This window comes from Vitis riparia, chromosome 13, assembly GCF_004353265.1.
Source record: "Vitis riparia cultivar Riparia Gloire de Montpellier isolate 1030 chromosome 13, EGFV_Vit.rip_1.0, whole genome shotgun sequence".
NCBI classification, from domain to species: Eukaryota; Viridiplantae; Streptophyta; class Magnoliopsida; order Vitales; family Vitaceae; genus Vitis; species Vitis riparia.
This window is the reverse complement of record NC_048443.1, coordinates 22,321,119-22,346,175: the sequence shown is the minus strand read 5'-3', so window position 1 is coordinate 22,346,175 and position 25,057 is coordinate 22,321,119. Positions and strand designations below refer to the sequence as shown.

Here is a 25,057-nt window from a genome sequence, read left to right as displayed (position 1 = left end):
CACTTTTAAAAATAAAATAATAATACATAATAGATAATTAATGATAATAAATTTAATATAAAAATAAATATATGATGAACAAATTTAGAGATTTAGAATATAATTTTTTTATATTCTTATTAAATAAAACATTTATTTATTTTATAAATTTTATTATATTGTCATATTATTTTATTGTTTATATTTTTAAAATTTTAAATTTTCATGTGAAAATCACAATTGATGAATGTAGTTTTAACTTTTTACTTATGAATTTAACTTACATAAATCAAAATTGAGATTTAAGATATAAATTTTGTGATTTGTTAAAATGTTTAATATTTTTAATTAAAGAAGACAATTATTATTGTGAAGTTAACCGACCTAAATCACAATTGAGATTTAGGAAATAATTTTTTTTTTGACTAAAATATTTAATATTTTTAAGTAAAGAAGACAATTATTATCATCATTTACGTTTAAAGTGTTTTTAAATAATTAAAATCAATAATTATGAAAAAGTGAAAGAATGAACAAAATTTAAATTAAAAAAATAAGTGTATTTTTTTCTAGGTATAACAAAGAAAAAAATAAAAAATAAAAAATAATACGACATGTTGGTTAATCACATGTCAACCTTAAAAGTAATTACGTTTAAAACCAACAATATCCATTGTGTAGAGAGCAAGGCGCTACGACCTCGCCTTAAAATCGACAAAAATGAATCAATTTCAATTCATGGGAAATTGGCTCGAGAAGACTCATGCACAGGACTCCATCATCAGCGAAGGCTTGTGGTGGGGATGTGGATTCCAAGTCATAGGGATGATACAGGGAACTCCATGAGGCGACCCATCGTGCATACTGCGGACAAATTGCCACTCCATTCCTTGGTTTCCTTCTTATGATTTGGCTTTTGAATATATGCAGCACTGGAAACAGAAACAAAGCATTTTGGCTCAATGTAGTGCCGCATTACCTTCACGTATCTACAAATTTATAATATTATTTAATGACACTTTTAATTAAATTATATTTCAATTTTTTAATTAAAAGATATTTGTTCTTTTAGTTTTTTTACTAAGAACAATTTATTTTCAGATTTTAAATTACTTATTTTTTACTTATTTTTTATGATTTATTATGAATTTTTAGTTGAATAAAAAAAACCTATTTGAATTTTTCTAAATAGAAAAAATAGTATGTTAATTATTTTCGTAGTTTTTAATACTTAATAAAAATAAAATATTACCAAAACTAACAACTTTATATTTAACACTTTTGAACACTATTTAGTTTTAAGTTATATTTAGAATTAAATAAAAAACAAATAGCACCCTAATTCTTGCTTTTAAGTATTGTAGTTGTTTTATAAAATCAATCTAAAATTTATTCTAAACCATTAAATTACATATTTATTATCATAAATTATAATTAACACAAAAAAGATCGAATAACAATAAAGCCAGTGGAGTAGAAAAAAAGATTATTGAAGTAATTAAAATACATGAGGGTAAAAATATAAAATGAATATATGGACTTAAAAATAAGTTAATTATTTGTACTTATTACTTAGAGTTGCTTTTACTTTAAATCATACAATTAAATTATTTTATCAAATATATATGATTTATTTAATTATTTAAATTAAATTATTAAATCACTTTAAGTTATTAAGTTGATTTACTAAACATTTATTTATAATCTATTAAAAATTGAATGATAAAAAATAAAATAATAATAATTGAGTATATGAATTTTACAATAAATAAATAAATAAAAATATATTTAAAATAATTTTATTTTTCCTGATATTTTCAACTATTTCTTATTCAATCACCCATCATGAATATTATATTTTATATTGGAATAAAATTATTAGCCGACAGATAAAGAATGAGTTTCTTGACGCAACAAAAAAATTAAAAAAATTCAGCAGCGAAAGCATCTAATCCAAAAATTGTGGGAATTTGACCTTGTATTTGTCAAATGCACAACTCCAAACACAAACTTTTGCATACGTGGCATTATTTCTATTAAATCAACCAAGAAACGAAGTTTCCTTTCCACTTAAGCCCAGCCAACATCCGGTGGGCTCCACGCGTATAATGCTGAAAGGTGGACGAAGGCGAAGGCCAAGACAGTAACTTCAAATCCATCGACGGCGGCGTCAAAACGCTCTTAGAAGGTCCCAGAACCGTCCGATCGGTTTCGCCCCCCAGGTCCCGGTTCGGCACCGGTTGAAGCTTCGCCAGTCAACACGTCATCACCTTTTTCATTTTCATTTTTTTTTTCTACTTGCAATTTAGCTTTCTCGAGAGAAACCCCATTTCCCCTCTTTACTCGTATTCGGCCACTGCGATCCGCCAGATTTTCATTTTCGGGCTCGAATCGGAGCCTCCAACCATGTCTTTGTCCGATTCCGACTCGTCGTCTATGGGCGGTGATTACAGGAACTTCAGGCAAATCAGCCGTGAACGTGAGTTCTCTCTCCTCCTTTGAATTGCCGGATCAGTTTTGTTTTGATTGATGTTTTCAGTTCAGCAAATAAGCTCTGTGTGAATTCTTCTGAATTTAAGTCGTGGAGTATTCTCATTTTCTCTGTTATGCATGGCTGAATTTGATGCATTTAGGTAGTTTATGTGGGTTATGAATTTGATGTATTGGAGCGTTTAGGCGGATTGCTGCAATTTGAGATTGTCTGATGATGCTTTACTTGGAACTTCTACCTTTAGCCTAAAAAGAGTTAGAAAAAAGGTCGAGGAAAAAAGGAACCGGGCCAATTCTAACCCCATTTTGACAATTTGACGCACTAGGGTTGGTTTTCATGTTCTAATTGGATGGTAGTATTCTGAATTTTGGCCGAGTCATTTTCTGTAATGCTAATGCTTTTTAAAACCGTAGATGAGACACCGGTGATATTTCCAAACTCATGTGGTGGGGGACGTTTCCTCAATAAATTAGTAAATCACTGATGGTCGAACAAGAAATAGTAGGAAGGACACCATGCATCAGACTGAACAATACTGCTTCTAAAGCTGTGCCTTTATTTTTCTTTCCCATTCTTTTTCCCAATTGGCAAATTGGATTAGCATGCATCAAGTAAAGTTCCTAAATGCCTAATAAGAAGGGTGGCACAACCCTGGTACACAAGAAACATACAACATGCACCAAGGCCAAAAGGAAAACACTCATCCCTTGCTATTCTGTATATAAACTATCAACTGAACTTAGCAATGACGGTTAATGCTCCCCTTAGGGCTGTTTGGCTAGGCAAGCAGGGACTTCAAGAATAAGTCTTTCATTGCCAACAATGTATGATTTGAACCTTAAAAAGTTCTTTGATTCATCTCTTTCTAAATTTTCTTTCCCAACTGTATGACTTGAGCAGTGGAACCTTAAAAAATTCTCTACTAATCTTTTTCTAAATTTTCTAGAATAAACATACAAATGTAATCTTTCCTAAACATTTTCTACCTTGACCCACAAAATTGTCATGCATCCATGTGAACATCTTGACCTTATGAGGGACACCAGAGACCATAAATTGGATGACCACTTGCAATAAATGGGAATATGGTTGACCAACTCTTCTACTTTTATTTACAAAACTTATTTACCATAGTCCAACCTCTTCTCATCAGATGATCAACTATAAACATTTTCCTCATAACCATCTCCAAAGCAAGCAAATTACCCTTGGGCTACGATTCAGAAGCCCAAATCTAGGCAATGTTTGTGCATGACTTGTAGTAGGACCTTAGCCAAACAATACTTTTCTTGCATGTGTTCCACACCAACATATCATTTATAGTTGACATGGAAGGTCATTGAATTCAAAAGTTGTAAAAACTCCTCGATCATCCCCATCTCTTAATGGAAGAAACTCTATTTGAACCCAAGGTTCTAACAAGCCCTTGTCCTAGCATTTATATCTCAATGGTCCACCACTTGAGCATCTTCGTGGCATATTAGATTGAACAAGGTCAGAAAATAATCCCTTAAAGGCATCTTCCCTACACACTTCTCCAAAATTTTTTCCACAAGCAATTATGATGGAAATGCTAGTTCTCATGCAAAATTCTCCCACTATTGGCTTATGAATTTCCAAAAGTTACAACTAAAACTAACACAAACCCTAATTGTACTCCCAAGTGTAAGAGTGTTCTAGAAATACTCTAATGAGCCGGATGTCGTCTTCATAGGGATTTGATTGGGAAGAAGAATACAATTAGGATGAAGAAGAGAAGAATATGGACAAGGGATGGAGAAGGCAAAGACTATAAGAAACAAGAAAGCAACAATTGAAAGCAAATAAAATTTAAACTAAAATAAGGGAAAATCAACAATTGGGAAAAACTAGGGTTTTAGGACTATTAATGACAAATTAATAGGGAGAAGATTCAGGTCCTGCTAATGAATGAGCTGAATTAGAGGATATATATATATATATATGCGCGCGTGTGTGTGTACTTATATATATTTATATATTTATTTGTTGTAAACAAAATAGTTTCACCACTGAATAATAAAACATATCATTGGTATTAACCTTCTTATCAATCACAATTTAAGTAAAAGTCTTAGTCTTATGTAGATCTTTTGACTTCCTAGACAAGGCAAGAGTGAAAGGAGTAGATATGGAAGAGTCAAAAGAGATTTTAAAAACAATAAGCTCACTGAGAAAAGCCTAAAGATGCTCATGACCAAACCCTCACATGTAGAAAGGAAGGTAAAAGGTACAAATGTCATGAGGAGGAAAGGAGAATTGTTAACTTGTTAAGTTCTGGATGAGAATGATTTTAATGGAAATTGACATTTCAAGGAGGAGAGGTAGAGGAAGGAGCTGGAATAGAAGAAATAGAAAGGTCCCTAGTCCTTGAAAACTTGAAAGGATTTGAAAACTAAAGCTTGAGATGTTGATCACCTAATCATAAATCCTCTCAAAAATGAATTTTTGTATCATCCCCCACAAAGAAACGAATAAAATTAGAAGAATAAAGAAAACCTAAGCAATAGCTTTCCAAGGGCATTAGTTATGTTTGCATATCAACCATTAGAGTGAAACCCATAGATGCTTATTATGATCCTATACTATAAAGTGTTGCTTTTCCTATCAAGCCTCTACAACCACTTGCCTAGTCAAATTTGGTGAGGCTCTCATTTAATCAAATTAGGAGCTAACCACTCTCCAAGTCTATCTCAATTTTAGCTTAATTGATCCTTCATATCAATGACCAAAGAATTCGATATATCAACAATGTAGAAAATACTGAAACAAAGGATGCCTCACACAACTACGCCAGAATTAATTGAGAATAATTATAGAAACCTTGATTTTCTTTATTTAAAATCAAGTACAATCTCACTTGTCTTAAAGGTCTATAACCTCACCCTAAGCCCTAGCTATGAAGGTTTAATTCTTCAGGGGAACAATTAACCCAAGAAATCTGCAAATCAGAGCAAAGAAAATAGAGAAGAAGATGAAGAAGAAAAAGCAAAAATGAAATTTCCCTCTCTTTTCACACCTGATTTGTTATTTTCAAAAATCTAAAAACTTGAGACTAGGACACTTGGATGGCATAGAGCTTGATCCAAATTAGGCTTCAAGATCATCAATGGTCATGAGAGATGCTACACCCAGGTGAGAATCCAAATGTGTACTTATAATTTTTGCTCCTGTTGATTATTCTACAGAAGCTTGTGCAACTTGAAAATATTGTTAAGCAAATTTGTTTCTCATATGCTTAGTCAGGTCAGTGGATTTTCTGCTCATGCAGAAGTGGGGTCTGCTCTAGCAGAATTGTGTGCAACTATGCCTACACTCAGTCTTTGCAGTTATGATGCACACATGTGAAAATGGAATCTGTTGGAGTGGATTTGGTTTTTTCCTGTTCATTCTCCACTGATGTGCTTCTAGCCTTCTATGTCTCCAAACCAATTTTCTTTTTTCTTTTTGATCAGTAAATGAAAATAGTATTGAAAAGCGCTAAAAAGAGGCGCACCAAAGTACACACAATGTATACAACGATCACCAAAAAAAGGAAGAGAAAACAAAAAACTACTCCATTCCTCAGACTGACCCCAACTAATCAATCAAATCAACTATGAACATCGATCTTTTACTTATAAGTAGTTTGGTTTAGCTTAACAAGTTACATAAAAACAAAAATTTCAGCTTTTGGGTAGAAAGCTCCATATTCTCAAAAGATCTTCTATTTCTCTCTTTCCAAATATTTCTAAAAAAGGCATAAAGATATTGCCATCCAAACTTTTTTTGCTTTCTTCCAATAAAGGAGTCATGCCAACCTAACAAAGTCTCTCTAACAGTGGACTGCATCACCCAATAAACCGTGAAAAGAGAGAACAATAGCTCCCACAACACCTTTGTCTTGCCACAATGCAAAAGGATGTGGTCAATTGACTCCTCATGACCTTGACATAGGAAGCATCGATAGGCCAAAGACCAACCCCTCCTTTGAAGCTGGTTGAGAGTCAAAGCTTTCCCCCAAGTTGCCTCCCACGCAAAAAAGCTCACCTTAGGTGGAACCCATGTGTTTCACACAACACCAATTGGGAACTGCACAAAACTTCCTATCTCAAGGCGAGCATAAAGGGATTTAACAAAGAACGTTACACTCTTCGATTCCACCCAATACCTTATCCTCTCTACCCTCAACTATCACCTTATCTTGTAGTCTTGCCAAAAAGCTCTCCACAATAATAATCTCCCAATTGTTGAGGCCTCAAGAAGTTAGGATTCCAAACACCCCTTTCATTAGAATGTTGCCACAAGTCCACCACCCAAGCCTCTTTGGAGCTAGTTAAGGCAAATAAGGAGGGAAAAATAAACATTTAACGACTTATCTCCATACTATTTATCTTTTCAAAACTTAATCCTTTTCCCATTGCTCACCGAAAAGGACAATCTACAACTAACTAAATCCCACAACTTCCTTATGGCCTTCCATAACCCAATGCTATAGTTGCCTCTCGCTTCCTTAGAGCACCAACCCTTTCCATATCCCCATATTTACTGCAAATAATTTGTCTCCAAAAGGCCTTCCTTTTTGAAACATAACACCAATTCCACTTACAAAGGATGGCCTTGTTAAGTGAATGAAGGTGCCTAACACCTAGACCCCCCTTCCTTCTGTTAGAGCATATGGTAGCCCACTTCACCAAATGAGGCTTACTTTCTAAGGTTCCACCTCCCCAAAGAAAGTTCTTTTGAATTTTTTCCAACCTTAAATGCACAATCCTCAATATCTGGAATGGAGACATAAAGTACATTGCATGCTAGATAACGTACTTCTAATCAACGTTAGTGGGAATGCGTTTACAAAATGCTTTTGCCTACTTAGGCTATTAAATCAATTTCATGCTCAATTTAATGACTTAATTCTCATTTTAAAACTTGCTTCAATCCTTCTCAAGGATGCAAAAATTGAGCAACTGTCAAAAACCCCCTATCAACCCTAGAACATCAATCCTTCGACATTTCTCCATACTTTTTTGAAATAACCGTCCTTCCCATGCTCTTCCACTTGCAAGTGAATGAATCTCCAAGATCATTTGTTGAGCAACACCTTATTTTGTACCAAAAGGTTTCTAGCATCCAATCCTCCTCTAGTCTCCTCAACATGCCACATCCTATCTGTCCAAACTATGTGACCCTCTCCCCTATTGAAATTTTCTTTAAATATTTTTTTTTTGATATGTAAAAAGAGTTTTTATTAAAAGAACTTGAAAAAGGTGCATCAAAGTACACATGGAGTATACAAATAGCACCTTACGACACGTGAAAGGAAAAAATTTCTTTAAATCCTGCATTTACTTTTTTGATGGAGTTGCTTGCTTATCTGAAATCTTTTGAGTACTTTGAAATTTAGGTGATTTGAGATTTATGTTGATACATCTCTTCCTTCTTTCCTTGATGGAAAACAGGTTCCTTTGTGAATTTTCCTTTGGATGCTTTATTATTGATCATCAGTCTTGTTTCCTGCATATTTTTCATTTCATTTTATTTTTATTTCTTTATTTAATGAACTGCTGATGCTTCAACTTCATTTCACTATAGCAAACTGATTGATTTTTGACAGTGCCTAATATTTTTCATTATTTTGGATTTGGATGTATATGGTCAGGCTTATTGCATGAAATGCTTCGATCAGCAAAAACAGGGGATTCAAAATCAACTTGGAAGGTATCTACAACTTGATTGCAATGTTGTTTGTGATGTTTTGATTACCATTGTACTTTGCTGCTTGATACCTATCTTGAATATTTTAAAACCTACGCTTTTTTTTCCTTTACTTTTAGAAAATTTTAAATTGTCCTGGAAGTCAGATTCTAGTACATGCAATTTATTTATTCATTAGTGCTTCATAAGCTTTAGCATGAGAGGATAAAACACTAATTATACGTGGTCCCTTTCACTAATGATAATTATCACTATCTCATGGAAAAAATGGTAATGATCACTACAATGAATCTCCACCATGATGTATCTTCTACATCCATGTTTGACTTTGCAAAAACATCATCATTGTGGGAATTGAATATAGTGACAGTTTCTCTTAGAAGTCTCCACGCTTATCCATCTTTGTATATACCATTCCAATTCTATGAATGTATTGTCACTAATAAAAAAAAAAGGAAATTATGCGAATGTGCAGGAGATAAAAAAATTATGTGAATCCCTTGATTATTGGTATGCTACAAGTGAATGCTAAAGAAATGAATGCTAATCTTAGGTTTACTCACCCTTTTAATCTAAGTTTGTTGAATCAAACTACTTCAGGCACTGCTATATAGAACACAAGTAAGGGCTATTGATTATTTGTTGTGGCTAAATTCCTAAAAATTTGTGAGAATGGAATAGTTCTATTGCTAATATTAGGTTTTGCCCATTCTTAGAAACCATGTGAAAAATGAATGTGATCAAGTATATGGATTTGCTCAATTGAAGTTGATTTGAGGTGAACATTGAATGGACATTGGTGATCCCCAACCCTTGCACTTCATGTCTTACGATGGTAACTTATTTTATATATCTATCCGGTGGCTACAACTTATACAAAATTGGTTAAATTTATAAGAGGCATAAATCCCTATATTTTTGTAGTTTGCAACTTCATTTTTTCATTTAGGTGTATCATTGATGGCACTTGTAATAGAGGAACTAGCACTTATGGAGGTCTGCAAATTGTAGCCTTGTGGTAGCCTCATGGGTTTAGTTTTAAGATTCCAAATTGTCTAAGGTGTATTGTATTGTGTATGGTAGTAGGGGTTTAAGGCATGGTGATCCGCTTTCTCTATTTCTCTTTATCATTGTGGTAGTTGTGTTGTGTATACTAATGTTGAAAGTAGAGCAATGTGGTATATCTTTGAGGGATTCTTAGTAGGTAGAAAGTAAGACGGGGGTGACTCATCTAGAGTTTGCTAATGACACCATATTCTTCTTAAGAGTTTGTTCAAACGAGTTGCAAAGTCTTAAGACCATTTTGTTGGTGTTTGGGTAAATTTTAGGATTAAAGATAAATCTAGGTAAGAGTACCTTATTAGGCATCAATGTAAGTTAAGGCCCATGTCTTAATTTGGTTGCCACTTTAGAATGTACGGTTTTTTATTAGCCTTTATCTTATCTTAGCCTTTATCTTATCTTGGCCTTCCTTTGGGTGGGGTGGGGTGGGGAGCCTTAAAGCTATCTCTTTTTGGGATCTAGTTATGGATAAAATTTCTTGGTGGTTAGATGGTTGGAAGCTCACTTGCCCTTAGGTGGTGCTTGCCTGGGAAGAAAGAGAAGAACAGGAATTGCCCTAAGTGGAGTGGAGGGAGACATGATACTACCATTTGTCTATCTCACCATTGGTGGCCCCTTAGGACTTTTTTGTAAAGTGATCCCTTTTATGCTGCTTATTAAAACACCTAGGTTTTTATTCCTAGCTGCATATTGCTCCTAACGCGAAATAATAAGCGGCCTTAGCACATCCAACTACCAACCCTATGAGCTAGCTTACCAACTCAACCTCTGCCACTACTGCTTTGCTAGCCAATACTTAAGATCAAAGATCAAGAATAACCCTGTCCATTCATGCTTGTTTTGTATTGCCTTTTATTTTTATTTTTTATCTATTTTTAAAACTCAAGCTAAAGTGGCTAATTGGATTGAGAGATTACTGAGAGACCTTTTGTGGTCAAGCTTTAGGGTAGGGAAGATAAGATTTTTTGGTTGGGATCAAGTGTGTAAGCCAAAGAGTGAGGGGGGTTTGGGGTATAGGGAAGATAGTCTTTAGGAATATGGCCCTTTTAGGTAAGTGGTTGTAGAGGTTCCTTAGGGAGAGCAACACTTTATGATATAAGATTATTTTAGGGAAAAGTGGGTTTGGACTCACTAATTTTATAATTAGATTTATCTTCATCCATTTAAAAAAAAAAAGCAGCCTTAGCACATCCAACTACCAACCCTATGAGCTAGCTTACCAACTCAACCTCTGCCACTACTGCTTTGCTAGCCAATACTAAAGATCAAAGGTCAAGAATAACCCTAGTCCATTCATGCTTGTTTTGTATTGCCTTTTATTTTTATTTTTTATCTATTTTTAAAACTCAAGCTAAAGTGGCTAATTGGATTGAGAGATCACTGAGAGACCTTTTGTGGTCAAGCTTTAGGGTAGGGAAGATAACATTTTTTGGGTTGGGATCAAGTGTGTAAGCCAAAGAGTGAGGGGGGTTTGGGGTATAGGGAAGATAGTCTTTAGGAATATGGCCCTTTTAGGTAAGTGGTTGTAGAGGTTCCTTAGGGAGAGCAACACTTTATGATATAAGATTATTTTAGGGAAAAGTGGGTTTGGACTCACTAATTTTATAATTAGATTTATCTTCATCCATTTAAAAATATTTTAAAATGCATGCATTTTTTCATAAGTCAAATAATTATTTCCTAAAATGACCTTTTTACTTACTACATTAATAATACTAATTGACCATAAGAATTGATTTGAGATCAATAAAATAAGAAATTTTAAAAATTAAAAATACAATTAAAACTGAAAAAACTTTAAAGCTAAAAACATAAAAATAAAACATTAATTTTCATTTCGCTAAAGCACACTAGTAGAAAATATAGTTTTGGACAAAGAATTGGAAATATAATGAGAGTCAATATTTTATTTTTTTAATTTTTAAATATTTTAGTTTTAATTATATGAGGTGATTGACTATTGGCTTAAACGCAAAGAGAAAGGGCTGATATGTAAGCTGGATATTGAAAAAGCCTATGATAGTATGAATTGGAGCTTCCTCATGAAGGTCATGCGAAAGATGGGCTTTGGGGATCGTTGGATGAAATGGATTTGGTGGTGCATTTCATCGGCAAGCTTCTCTATTTTGGTGAACGGGGTTCCAGCTGGTTATTTCCCCAATTCTAGGGGGTTACGCCAAGGAGATCCACTCTCCCCCTACCTCTTTGTGTTGGGAATGGAAGTACTAAGCGCTATGTTAAGAAGGGCTGTTGATGGGGGCTTCATTTCAGGTTGTAACATTCAAGGGAGGGGGGGAATGGAGATAAATGTATCCCATCTATTATTTGCTGATGACACGATCATTTTTTGTGAAGCAAGACAAAATCACATGACCCACCTAAGCTGGATTTTGATGTGGTTTGAGGCAGCCTCTGGTCTTAGAATAAACCTTGCCAAAAGTGAAGTAATCCCGGTTGGGGAGGTGGAAGATGTTGAGATGTTGGCGGTGGAGTTAGGGTGCAAAGTGGGGACCCTCCCTTCTGTCTATTTGGGGCTGCCTTTGGGAGCCAAGTACAAGGCCAGGGCTATGTGGGATGGGGTTGAAGCAAGAATGAGAAGAAGGCTTGCCTTGTGAAAAAGACAATATTTGTCAAAGGGTGGGAGGATTACCCTTATCAAAAGCACTTTGGCTAGCATGCCTATTTACCAATTGTCTCTTTTTCGCATGCCTAAGCTAGTTGTAAAAAGACTCGAAAAAATTCAGAGGGATTTTCTTTGGGGAGGGGGAAGTACGGAAAGAAAAATCCATCTAATCAATTGGGAGGTGGTGTGCACCCAAAAGGAGAGTGGGGGTCTAGGCATTCGGAGAATTGATCTCTTGAATAAGGCCCTGTTGGGGAAATGGATTTGGCGGTTTGCCTTTGAGGAAGATATCTTCTGGAGGAAGGTGATTGGGGTGAAGTATGGTCAGTTGGGTTTTGGGTGGAGAACTAAGGAGGCCCGCGGAACGTTTGGGGTGGGGGTTTAGAGGGATATTTTGAAGGAGTCGTCTTGGTGTTGGGAGAATATAGAATTCAAAGTGGGCAAGGGGACTAAGGTAAGGTTCTAGACTGATCTGTGGTGCGGAAATGAGGCGTTGTCCTAAGCTTTTCCCCAGTTGTTTGCTTTGGTGGTTCACAGGTATGCATCGGTAAATGAGATGTGGGACTCGAGCCTCGGTCAAGGAGGTTGGAACGTAAGACTCTCTAGAAACTCCAATGATTGGGAGTTGGACGCCTTGGGAGAGCTGTTGCATATGTTGAGGGACTTGAGGATCTCTATTGAAGAGGACGCAGTGATATGGAAAGGAGAGGGACACAGTCGCTTTCGGATTAGAGATGCTTACAAGTTGTTGACAGGGTCTAATGCCATTACCTTCCCGAAAAAGAGCATTTGGGTGGACAAGGTCCCAACCAAAGTTGTTTTTTTTGCTTGGGAGGCTTCTTGGGAGAAGGTCCTAACTTTGGATAATCTTCAAAGACGGGGCTGGCAGCTTCCAAACCGGTGTTTTTTGTGTGGTTGTGAAGAGGAAACTGTAAATCATATTCTTTTACATTGTACAGTTGTAAAGGCTCTTTGGGAGATTGTCTTGGCCTTGTTTGGGGCTAATTGGGTGTTCCCAGAGAAAGTCAAAGAGATGTTAGAAAGTTGGAGGGGCCCTTTTGTGGGGAAAAAGAGGAAAAGGATTTGGACTTCCATTCCTTTGTGTATTTTTTGGACGGTTTGGAAGGAGAGAAATAGATTAGCCTTTAGGGGGGGATCTCTAGCTATTCAGAAGCTAAAAAATTCGTTTGTTTGTAATTTGTGGAGTTGGGCTAGGGTGTATATGGGAGAGGAGTCCTCTTCGCTTTTAGGTTTTTTGGAATGGCTTGCCACTCCCTAAGGGATGGTGAGTGTTGCTTTTGTTTTTGCGTAGGCTACTATGTATACTTCCTGTATGCTTTGTGGCTTTTTGCCTAATTTTATATATATGCGCTCATTTATCCAAAAAAAAATTATATTTTTAATTTTTAAAATTTCTTATTTTATTGTTGATGTCAGCTAACAGAATTTTTATTCAAATTTATTAAAAAAAGATGAGAAGATAGTGAATTTATATAATACAGAATATAAAATCATTATTGATTGGAGAATTAGAAAAATTTTGTTTATCATCTTAGAGAAAAATTTCCACAATGATTTGTATCTCATATTATGTAATAAAAAATGTATATTATATTTATTTGTCAGATACTTTTATCAAATTAAAATGATAGATTAATTTGTTGATAATTTTATTTAATATTATCAAGTAAAGGGTATTTCAGGAAATAATTATCTAACTTAGGAAAAAATGCATATATTTTAAAATATTTTTAAATTGATGAAGATAAAATTGATTTATAAAAGTTCAGGTTTTTTTTTCTATATTTTTTCAAATTAATGAGTCAAAACCCACTTTTCCTATCATTTTGAGTATCGATTGACCACATGGTATGCCATTATTATTGTTAGATGTCAGTGTCTTTGGAAGGCCATTACATAACTTTTCCTTGTCTTCTCGTGTTTTACTTGTTATTTTATGAGTGATGGTAAAAAAATCCAGTTTGGGAGATATTTGGTGGAGTGACCAATCTTTTTGTGTTCAATTTCCAAATCTTTATGGAGTGGTGAGGTTGAGAAATTCATTTCTGTCTTCAATTTTATCTTTTCTCCTTTGTCTTGAAATTTCAATTTTTGATGCAACCTTTTTGACCATGACTTTGAGGAATTTACTCTCATTATGTCGACTTTAGCCTTTACATATGTATCATCCATTTTACTGGATATGAGGATTTGTCTTTGATATCCTCAACATGCTTTTGTAGAAGGTAGACAAATTTTAGATGTGGTCTTCATAGCAAATGAAGTTTGATTCGAGGTTGAAGAGTCCCATAAGTGGGGTCATTTTCAAGTTGGCTATCAAGAAGGATTTCGATCATGTTAATTAGGACTTGATGTTGGCAGTTTTAGAGAAAATGGGTTTTGACCTAAAATTGATAAAGTGAATTAAATGATGCTTAACTATGGCTCGCTTCTCAATGTTAAGAGTACAGGATTTCATCAGTTTTTTTCAAGAGTTATAGAGGTTTGTGATAGGGATACCCACTGTTTCCATATCTTTTCATTATTGCCATAGTGACTCTTTCTTGTATTCTGGATAGGGCTAAGGAAGGAAGCTTTTTAGCAGTTTTTTAGTAGGTAGAAGTTAAGGTAATCGTAGGACTAAAAATGGAGCATTTGAGTTTGAATCTTATGTGGTTTAAGGTAAGCTTTGGACTAAAAATCAACGAAGAGGAGAGTGAATTGATTCTAGTGCAATTAACCATCGATGTAGAGAACCTTGCTAAGGTCCTAGGATGTAAAGTGGGCACCCTTCCCACAAGTTATCTCTGAATGCCTTTAGGTGCCTTTTAGATAAGTGTGGGATGCGGTAGAAAAAAGATTTCAAAAGCATCTTGCTTTGTGGAAGAGACAATACTTATCAAAAAGGGCAAGACTAACACTGACAAAAAGCATCTTATTTTTTTATTTTTATTTTTATTTTTTTTGATTGGAAACGACACAAATATTTATTGATAGATAAAAATAAGTACAAAAGAAGGATGAGGAATCCTCCTGCCAAAGAAAGCTAAACTAAAGAAAAATACACTGAAACACAAGCAAACACTCTAAAAATTCCTCTCCCTAAGGAGTACACACTGCTATCCAATCAAGTTGTATCACATTAAGGGGGGTCCCCTTAAAAACCTTGGAACAATAAGCCCAAAGAGAAGCAAGGAAAACAATAGAGTCCCAAAGAAACTCTGAATTCCTTGCTTTATCCTCAAAAATCCTCGCATTTCTTTCCCACCACACAATCCGAATAAGAGCGGTGCTTGCCGCTTGCCACAAGGCTATCCCCCTCTTAGACGAACCAAATCCATTAAATTTGATGTGCATCATGTCAAGGATGCTCCTCGGGGGGACCCAATCCATCTTAGCTAACTGAAATAGCCTGTGCCACAACCCAATCGTCAAGGAGCAATGAAGAAAAATATGATCAACTGATTCCCCATGCTTCATGCACAGAATACAAATACCCGGACTAAGGGCTTTGTAGGGTCTTCTCACTTATAGCATGTCATTAGTATTCACCTTCTTGTGTGCCACTAACCAGATGAAGGACTGCACTTTGAAAGGAACTTGAGAATTCCAAACGAACTTAGAAGGAAAAACCTGAGGAGATCCAGAAAATTGGGATAAAGCTAGAAAGAAAGATTTAACTGAAAAAGCCCTGAAGAAGATAAGGGCCAAAATCTGGCATCTGGAACCAAAGGAGATAAATGCAATCCATCGAGAGATCGCATGAGGCCTTCTAAGTCCTCTATCTCAGAATCTGACAGGTTACGACGGAAATTTAAATTCCAAGAGAAAGGACGAGTAGGACCGAGAACTGAAGAAATAGGTATGTTTTTATCCAAGACTACTCTAAATAGACTTGGATATTGAGAACCCAAAGGTTGGTCCCCCACCACAAATCTTCCCAAAACCGAATTCTTTCCCCATTTCCTACCACAAACCGAGTAAACGAGGAAAACTCCTGAAAGACTTGAGTAATAGCCTTCCAAGGACAGCGATGTGACCATCTGACTAATGTGTTAGCATCCCAACCATTGGAGTGTGAACCATAAATGCTAAGTATGACCTGATGCCATAGAGCTGAACCCTCTCTAGGGTACCTCCACAGCCATTTCCCTAAAAGAGCGAGATTCCTCATAGAAATATTCCCAAAACCCAAACCCCCTATTTCCTTCGGTTTACACACGACATCCCACCTGACTAAATGATCCTTTTTGCCTTCCCCAATCCCTGACCATAAAAAATCCCTCTGCAACCTCTCGATTTTTGCAGCGACTGAAGCGGGTAACTTAAATAAAGATAGAAAGTAACATGGCATATGGGTAAGGCAAGATTGGATGAGAGTTATCCTCCCTCCGAATGATAGGTATGCCTTTTGCCATCCATCTAATCTTCTTGAAATTCTCTCAATCACAGGATCCCAAAATCCCCCTGCCCTGGGGTTCCCTCCCAAAGGAAGACCCAGATAGAGTATAGGCCAGCCTGAAGCCTTGCATTCAAGTGTCTCAGCCAATCTTGAAATATGAGCTTGATCCAAATTGATACCATAAATATTACTCTTGTCTAGATTGACCTTAAGCCCAGAAATATGCCCAAATGCTAACAAAAGACTCTTAAGAGTCTGCAAGTCTTCCTCCCTAGTGTTAAAAAAAAGATGGTGTCATCGGCAAATTGCAAATGAGAAACCCTAGTTCTGTTTCTACCCACCCTGAAACCCTCCAACATATTTCTCTCCTCTGCTCTCAAAAGCATCCTACTCAATGCATCTGCTACTAAAGTAAACAAAAAGGGGGATAAAGGGTCGCCTTGTCTTAATCCTCTCGATGCCTTAACCCAACCTTTAGCGCTACCATTCACCAATACTGCATAAGATACCGATGACAAACATCCACTCATCCATTTTCTCCATTTAGGACTGAACCCCTTCTTCTCCAACACTTGATCTAAAAAATCCCACCTTACGTGATCGTAAGCCTTTTCAAAGTCAATTTTAAAGACGACACCTTCCTCCCCTGATCGTCTTCTCTCATCTACTATCTCATTTGCTATGAGAACCGCATCCATTATTTGTCTCCCTTGAACAAAAGCGCCTTGAGTAGAATGGATGGTTTCATGTAAAACCCTCTAAGACGCCCTGAGAGCACTTTGGCTATTATCTTATAGAGACTAGTGATCAAACTAATGGGTCTAAAATCTGAGATTTTCTTTGTCGTACTCTTTTTGGGCAAAAGAACAATGAAAGAGGCATTAGTGCTTTGATTGATAACTCCGCTCCTATGAAATTCTGCAAACACTCTCACTAAATCCTCCTTAATCACATCCCAACAGTCTTGGAATACTGCAATAGTAAAGCCATCAGGCCCCGGAGCCTTGTCCCTATCCATCTGAAAAATGGCTTTAGAAATCTCTTCTTCAGTGAAAGGGGCATCCAAACTTATCGCGCTCTCTTCCGAAATAGGGGACCAATCTAATCCTTCAATACTCCAAGACTCTTCTATAGGACTCGCGTAGAGATTTTCAAAGTAAAGTAAGATCTCCTCTGTGATTGTCTCGGCATTATTCAACACTAAGCCCCTTTCATTTTCCAAAGTCTTGATATATTTCCTATTTCGCCTGCCATTAGCCACTTTATGAAAAAACTTAGAGTTGCAATCCCCTTCCTTAACCCATTTCACCCTAGCTTTTTGTCTCCAATGGATTTCCTCCCTCAAAATTAATTCCTCTAGCTCCCCTTTTCTTAAGGCTCTTTGATCTAACAATTCAGAGGTGAGACCCCCATCCTGCTCAATGGCGTCAAAGTTAGCTAAATCCTTGAGGATACTTTTTTTCTTTTCATTAAGCTCTCCAAAAGAATTCTTATTCCATTCCTTCAATTTGGCTTTAACAAATTGTAATCTCCTCATGAACTTGTGGCCTTCCCATCCGTTTCCTTGATAACCCCTCCACCAGATTCTAAAATTCTCCTTGAAACTAGGATGTTGCAACCACATGTTCTCAAATCTAAAAGGTGTTGGGCCCCACATGAACGGGTTGGTATCCAAAGCAATTGGCCAATGATCCGAGGTCCTTCTGATAAGGGTTTCTTGAATGCCTTGGGGAAAGAGCTTCCCCCACTCGTTTGAGTAAAGAAAACGGTCTAATCTCTTACACACGGGAGACTCTTGCATATTTGACCAAGTGAATGATGCGTTTCGAAGAGGTGGATCTAGCATTTCACATTCTCTAATAAAACTATCAAAGTCCCTCATGCTTGAAGTTAGTCTAGAGCCCCCCAATTTTTCTGTACTTCTCCTTATGACATTAAAATCACCGCCCACACACCACAACGGAAAAGTTAGACCATAAATGTCATGAAGTTCCACCCAAAAATCCTTCCTAAGTGAGGGACTATTTGGACCATAAACTGCAGAAATCCAAAGAGATCCACAGCCCTCCGAGGCAAACTTGACCGATATTGAGAAAGAGCCTAAAACCACTTCCTCCTTGCACAACTTTTTTGAGTCCCAAATGAACAAAATCCCTCCTGATGCCCCACACGCTGGGAGAATAACCCAATCCTTATTTCTGACCGTCCAGACACTGCCCACTAGCCTTCTGTCACACTTCTCCTTTTTTGTTTCCTGAATCATCACAACATCCGGATTCTCTGACCTAAGGAAATCTTTAATCACCCTACGCTTAATACTCGAACCCAAACCCCTAACATTCCAACTGATAATTTTCATGGAAAAACACTCAGGCCCTAACCCTCCAAACCAAATCCACCTGGATTCAAACGCCTATGGGCCTCTATTCTTCCTCCTAGAGTACACCTTAATGTCCAGAGAGCATAGAACCTCTCGCACTTTAGCCATTTTCCTAGGGGACAGGCCATCGATAAGAAAGTCTTCCGGTGGGGATGCCACATTAACCCCCGGACTGCCTGACATCAGGTTAGAAGACTTCCCAGGGGTAGATCTCTCGGACATCTGGTCAAAAACAGCTCTCTGATTCTCCTCCTCAACATGGACAGGGATGCCATCAAAATTTAAAGGGCCAACATCACCTATTTCAGGAAAAATTTTAAATTTACCTTGATTTACCGAAGGAGACTGGGAAAAAAATTCTGAATTTGGGAGATGAGGACCAGAGGGACCCGGTAGAGTCTTTTCCAGATTACAGAAAGAAGATGAATAAGGCTCGGGTGGCTGAGAAGAAAAAGGCAGACTTTCCTCCAAGTTTTCCACTCCCGGAATTTCACAATTTTCTCCCAAAATGATTTCCTTACCTCTGGTTCTTGGAATAGAAGGTGATACCGTGACTGAAGAACCACAAGGATCGTACCCCGCTCGGCCCGTAAATCCTCCTTTGTCGTCTTCGATTTGGGATTTTCGCGGGTCCATCTCTCCACTTGACGTCGAGCTCTCTTCCTTTGACCAGCTGTTGCATTTCCTTGGCAGAAGACAACGGAAGATGGGACTGTCTCTGATACCTTGAGATCCCAACCCGCCGTCCACTCCCAGATTGCGAGCTTCGCGACGAGGCGCTGCGTTCCGTAGGGGAAGAGGCTCGCTGCTACTCCGTTGTCCAAGACGGCGAGACGCGCTTGGAAGGAAGGTTTTGGACCACATCTTCCTTGAATCCGTCGTCTTTTCCCCTTGCGTGAAGACTTCCATCTGAACCAGTGGAGCTTTCCCCTTCCTCGCTGCGCTTTCTTCCTCTCGAGGTCTACCTTTCATGCCAGAGGACTTCGGTCCTCCTAGAAATTGGCCCAACCCCGACGGGCCTATTGACTTATAGCCCACAGTCCGACGCCCGTAACAATCGTCTTCTGTTTCTGAAGGTGGGCTAGGGTTGGATAACGTCTGGGCCTGTAACTCATCGGCCCGACCATCCTCTCCAAGTATTACCTCGACGTCGGCCCTCTCATCGCCTGAACATAGCTGCGTGGTCGCTTTTGCAGAGGATCCCACTCGCTGGAGAGAAGAAGATGATGCCGCTGCGTCATGGGCTTGAGGGGCGTCTGGGCCAGCTTGCAGCCCACGACTCCTTCTCCCTCTTTGGGCCCTTGCTGGATGGGCTTTAATTGAAGTCTCAGGCACTATGGGCCCAAGAAAATTCTTTTCTACTAAGCCCAATCTGCTCCCTTCCCTTCCTTTCTCCCTTTTGGCCGCCATGCTTTTACTTGAGCACCGATAGTGTGCCCAGTGAAGACGCTCCCTACTGTAGCACTCATTACCCCTGATGCTACCTAGTAGCCCCTCTGCAAATTTTGTCGTCTGAGAGACGCAACCCCCTTCTTTCAACCACTCGTACTTGCAGTGGGATGTCTCGGACTTGACCGTGTCGTCTTCACCCTCTTCTCCGATGACTGAAACTGCCACTGTATGTTTCCAGGCCCCGTCTTCCACCTCAAGCAACGCTGGAAGCACGACATTAGGATGCATCTCCACCCACAGCTTCACCTTCGTCAAGTCCACCAGCTTCACGGTTTCCCTAGCTACCTCCGTCACCCTCCCCCACTTCTTCAAGATGAATTTCAGCTGATCTTCCTCCCACAAATGAAAAGGAAGACCTTTCAACTCTAACCAGCCCCGTCTGAATTTTCCAGGAATAATCATATTTTCACTTGGCGCCCATCTTCTTAGGAGAACAGGCCTTCCTTTCACTAAAAGTCTCTCCTGCTCCTGGAACCATATTGCTCTTCCTGCTGTACTCACAAAGAAACACCCCTTGAAGGCGGAAATGGGATTTATAGACACCATACCTTTCACACCCATCATCCTCGCAATGGCCTTGCCTTCATGAGTCCAGTCTTGGACTTTTTCTTTGCATTCACATATTACGGCTCTGGCCCATTTTCCAGCTGATAATGGAACTCCACTCCTACTTCCATCCTCTGCAACCACCTCTGCGTATGACCGACCACCTCTATATATGCTTTTATTCATCTGAGTATTGCCAAACGTCTTCTTCAACTCTACTCCGACTTGATCTGAATAATCTTGCACTGAAAGAATCGCCCTCCTAAGGACTTCCCATCCATTACCTTTAACACCCTCGGGGATGACAAGAAGAAGAGGTTTCCTTCTTGTAGCAATCTCTGTGATTTTCATGAATCGCCCTCTATTGTTGAAGCAAATCTCCATCAAATGAAACTTATTCTCGCCCCTGAACTTTCGTGTAAATCCCCTGGTATTCTCCAACTCCACAGCTTTCTTCAAATGCTCCGTTAACCAATCCATCTCCTCCCTTCCAAATCCTACTGATACAACAAAACCACGGCTCCTTTCTGTTACTGATACCCAAGTTCCACCATTCGATCCTTCAAACTTTACCTGAAAAGACTTTTTTTCCACTTCAAACTCTTCAACTTTGCACTTCATCATGTCTCAATGACAAAAAGCATCTTATCTAACCTTCCTATTTATTTTGTCACTTTTGCTATTCCGAGAAAGGTTAACTTAAGGTTGGAAAAGATCCAAAGAGATATCTTGTAGGGGGTAGTGCTTTAGAGAAAAAGCCTCATCTAGTAAAGTGGTTGACAATTGACATGGACACGAGGAAGAGGGGATTGGGAATTAGAAGGTTGTCAATCCTCAATAAAGGGCTCCTAGGTAAATAGTATTAGAGGTTCACCACAAAGAGGGATTTTTTTTGGAAGAAGGTGATAACAAGGAAATTTGGTGAAGAAGTGGGAGGATAATGCTCTAGAGTTGTGAGGGAAAGGTATGGAATGGGAGTGTGGAAGACAATTAGAAGTGGGTGAGAGACCTTTAGGAGTAGGATCGTGTTTAAGGTAGGCAATGGGTGGAGGGTGAAAATTTTGAAGGATAAGTGGTATGGGGATTTGACCCTTGGGGAGACTTTTCCCTTTTATTTTTACAGTCATTGCAAAAGATGACTGGGTAGTTGAGGTGTGGGATCAGGAAGGGGAAAGATGTTGGAACTCTCGATTCTCAAGGCAACTCTATGTGTGGGGGAGTTTTAGGAAGTGGAGGTTTTTTTAAACAATTGTATCATTATATATTGACATGAACATTTAGGATAAAATTGTACGAGGGATTTGGAAGGGTAGGCTTTTTTTCCTAGTTAAATTTCTTTATTCCTCTTTGTCCATCCAAAACATCAAGACCTTCCCTTCCAACATTGTTTGGATTTCTTGGGCTTTGGAGAGAGTCGGTTTCTTCATTGGGAAGCTGCTTGGGTAGGATATTGACTTTGAACCACCTTAAAAGGAGGGGGCGTATGATTTTGAATAGTTTCTATATGTGCAAAAAAGAAAAAGAAGAAGAAATAGTGGGTTGTATCTTCTTTCATTGCTTAAAAGCAGTAATCTTGTGGTAGTTGCTTTTCGCTTTATTTGGAATAGAGTGGGTATTACACTCCTTAGTAAGGAAGGCCCTTCTAAGTTGGCATGGAACTTTTGTGGGGAGTAAGGGGAAGAAAGCCTCATGGACTCTCCCCTTATGTCTTTTTTTGGACCATATGGAAGGAGAAAAATAGGTGAGTGCTTGAGAATTTTGAGAAAAAGTAGATAAAACACTCAAACAATCATTTTTGTATAATTTTTGGGAATAGGCTAGAGTGTTCATAGGAGTTGATTCCTTGTCTATGTCAGACTTTGTTGAGTGGCTAAGCTCTATGTAGTGATTAGGGGTGTATTTGTGGGAAAGATTCCTCATCCTTATTATGAACTCTTTATACATGATTAATGCATTTCTTGTTTCTGATTAAAAGGAAAAAAAAAAAAAAATGTAGTGGTTGGGGGTTGTTTTTTGTGTACCCCTCCACTTGGTTATGTGTTGCCTTTCTATACATCGTATATACTTTAGTGCGCTCTTTTGTTAGGCACTATTAATACAATAAATATTTACCTATTAAGGAAAAAAAATCTTTAGTCTATTCTAAACAATTCATTCTTTAAAGTGCACTTTGTTTCTGTCAATTTGAAATCCTTTCCTCCTACAAATTTTATTTGGGAGTTTGAAGTCCCACTCAAAGTCAAGGCCTTCCCATGATTGTTGGCAAAAATGAAGGTTAATACTAATGATTTGCTGTAGAAGAGGAGATATCACAAAACCTATATATATATATATATGTATGTATGTATGTATGTATGTACATAATTATATTACTTAAGTAGTACTGACATTATGACTTAGGTTGTTTGGACTTGTTGGGATTGACTGGTTTCCAACTAGGGGTGTGGTGGAGATATTGATTGTTGCTCACTAAGGTTTTAGAGGTCTTCCATGAGGGAAGTAACTTTGGGGTATTGCTTCTCTCACATTAATTGTTAGACTATATTAGTGTTATCAAAGGCGATCACTTGGATCACTTAGGCCACCAGGCTAAACGGGACTGATGAAAGTCGCCTCCTGAAGACTTAGGCAAGATGACTTCAAAGAAGTGACATGTGGCGGTCGCCCTGGGATAAGATGTAAGGCGTAGAGGTGATTGCCTTTGACCATTGGTTAAGATTAAACATACTTAGATTGTAATTTAATTCAATCTAACATTAGATTAAACAAAGTATAAGATGAAATATTATATCATCAATCATAGTGATAATGAGATGGAGGGCTATCAATCTAGTTTTGATGGAATTGATGACAATTTTAATTTCAGTGATGACTATGATAATGTCCAAAGCTTCTTTAGGACATTTATTCTCATATTTTGTTTTTTATTTTGATTTTTCGATGTCTAGAAAATTAGAATATGCATTTTGATTGGATGAATTTCTTTAAACAATTTGATGTTTCTTATAACGTGGGGTCTAATATTTAACACTTTGAATAATTCTTACTATTTTATTAATTTTATAAGATACCATGAGGGGTGAACAATAAAAAATGTTGATTGTTGAAGACGACGCTTATATTGGTTAAGTATTGAATAGGTAAATACATGTATAGGTTTTATTGTCTTTCTATAGTCAAGCTATCGCCTTGTTTTTCGCCATTTGCCTTAGGCTAAAAGGAGTGCTATATCCTTGACATTACCTTTTGCTTTTGACAACACTGGACTCAGTGTTATTAGAGGCGATCGTCTAGGTTGCCTAGGTCATCAGACCAAGCGAGACAGATAAAAGTTGCCTCTTGAGGACTTGGGCAAGGCAGCTTTAAAGAGGCAACGCCTAGGCAATCGCCTTAGGATAAGGTGTAAGGCATAGAAGCGGTTGCTTTTGACCATGAGTTACGATTAAACATACTTAGATTATAATTTCATTCAATCTAACATTGGATTAAACAAAGTATAAGATGAAATATTATATTATGGATCATAGAGATAATGAGATGGAGGACTATCGATTTAGTATTGATGGAAGTGATGATAATTTTAATTTCAATGATGACTATGATGATGATGCCCAAAGCTTTTCTAGAATGTTCATTCTCTTATTTGCTTTTTAGATGTCTGAAAAATTAGAATATCCATTTAGACAGGATGAATATCTCTAAACAATATGATGTTTCTTATGATGTGGGATATAATATTTAATACTTTGAATAATTATTACTATTTTATTAATTTTATAAGACATCATGATGGATGAAAAATAAATAGTATTAATTATTGAAGACAACGCTTATATTGGTTAAGTATCAAAGAGGTAAATATATGTATATTTTTTATTGCCTTATTATAATCAGGCTATCGCCTTGTTTTTCGTCTTTCGCTTTAGGCTAAAAAGTCTTATCGCCTTGACATCGCCTTTTGCTTTTGATAACACTGATTGGACTATGTGGAGGGAAAGGAATGTGATGATTTTTTAGGATGAATGTTCTCAGGAGACAGTTTGGTATTTGATATATTTATGCTCTTTGAGCATTTTCTAGTGCACTATTTGTGGACACCCTCTTCAGCATTATACTTCTAGACTAGAATCTAGTAAGTAGATCTACTAAGGTTAGTTGAGGAGATACTCCCTACATGGATGCTTCCTCTAACAGGTAGTATCAAGTTGAATTTGATAGATGCACCTTGCATAACCTAGGACAACTTAAAATTGGAGGAACACTTATGGATGATCATGAAACATTAGTAAGAGCACTCTCTAAGAATATTGGAGTGGGTCTAAGAATGCTGGAAAGCCTAAAGCTTGCAAAAATTAATGGTTTATCCTGCTTTCTAGTAGAGTGGAATTCTACAATAGTCCTAGGTAAATA

The 25,057-nt window shown here is 37.4% G+C and overlaps 1 protein-coding gene across 3 annotated transcripts in view; it reads left to right on the top strand.

Annotated features, from left to right (window-relative positions):
• Positions 1-2,121: 2,121 nt before the first annotated feature.
• Positions 2,122-25,057, top strand: part of LOC117927831 (SNARE-interacting protein KEULE-like) — a 64,595-nt gene continuing 41,659 nt past the window's right edge. For 2 of the 3 annotated variants that reach the window (XR_004653409.1, XM_034847521.1), the window contains exons 1-2: positions 2,122-2,458; positions 8,127-8,185. Coding sequence is in view for 2 of the 3 variants with exons in the window: in XM_034847521.1 (XP_034703412.1) it covers positions 2,386-2,458; positions 8,127-8,185 (132 nt within the window). In the remaining variant the exon portion in view is untranslated. The remainder of the gene's footprint in view (positions 2,459-8,126; positions 8,186-25,057) is intronic. The other variant, XM_034847522.1, reaches the window with a different exon arrangement.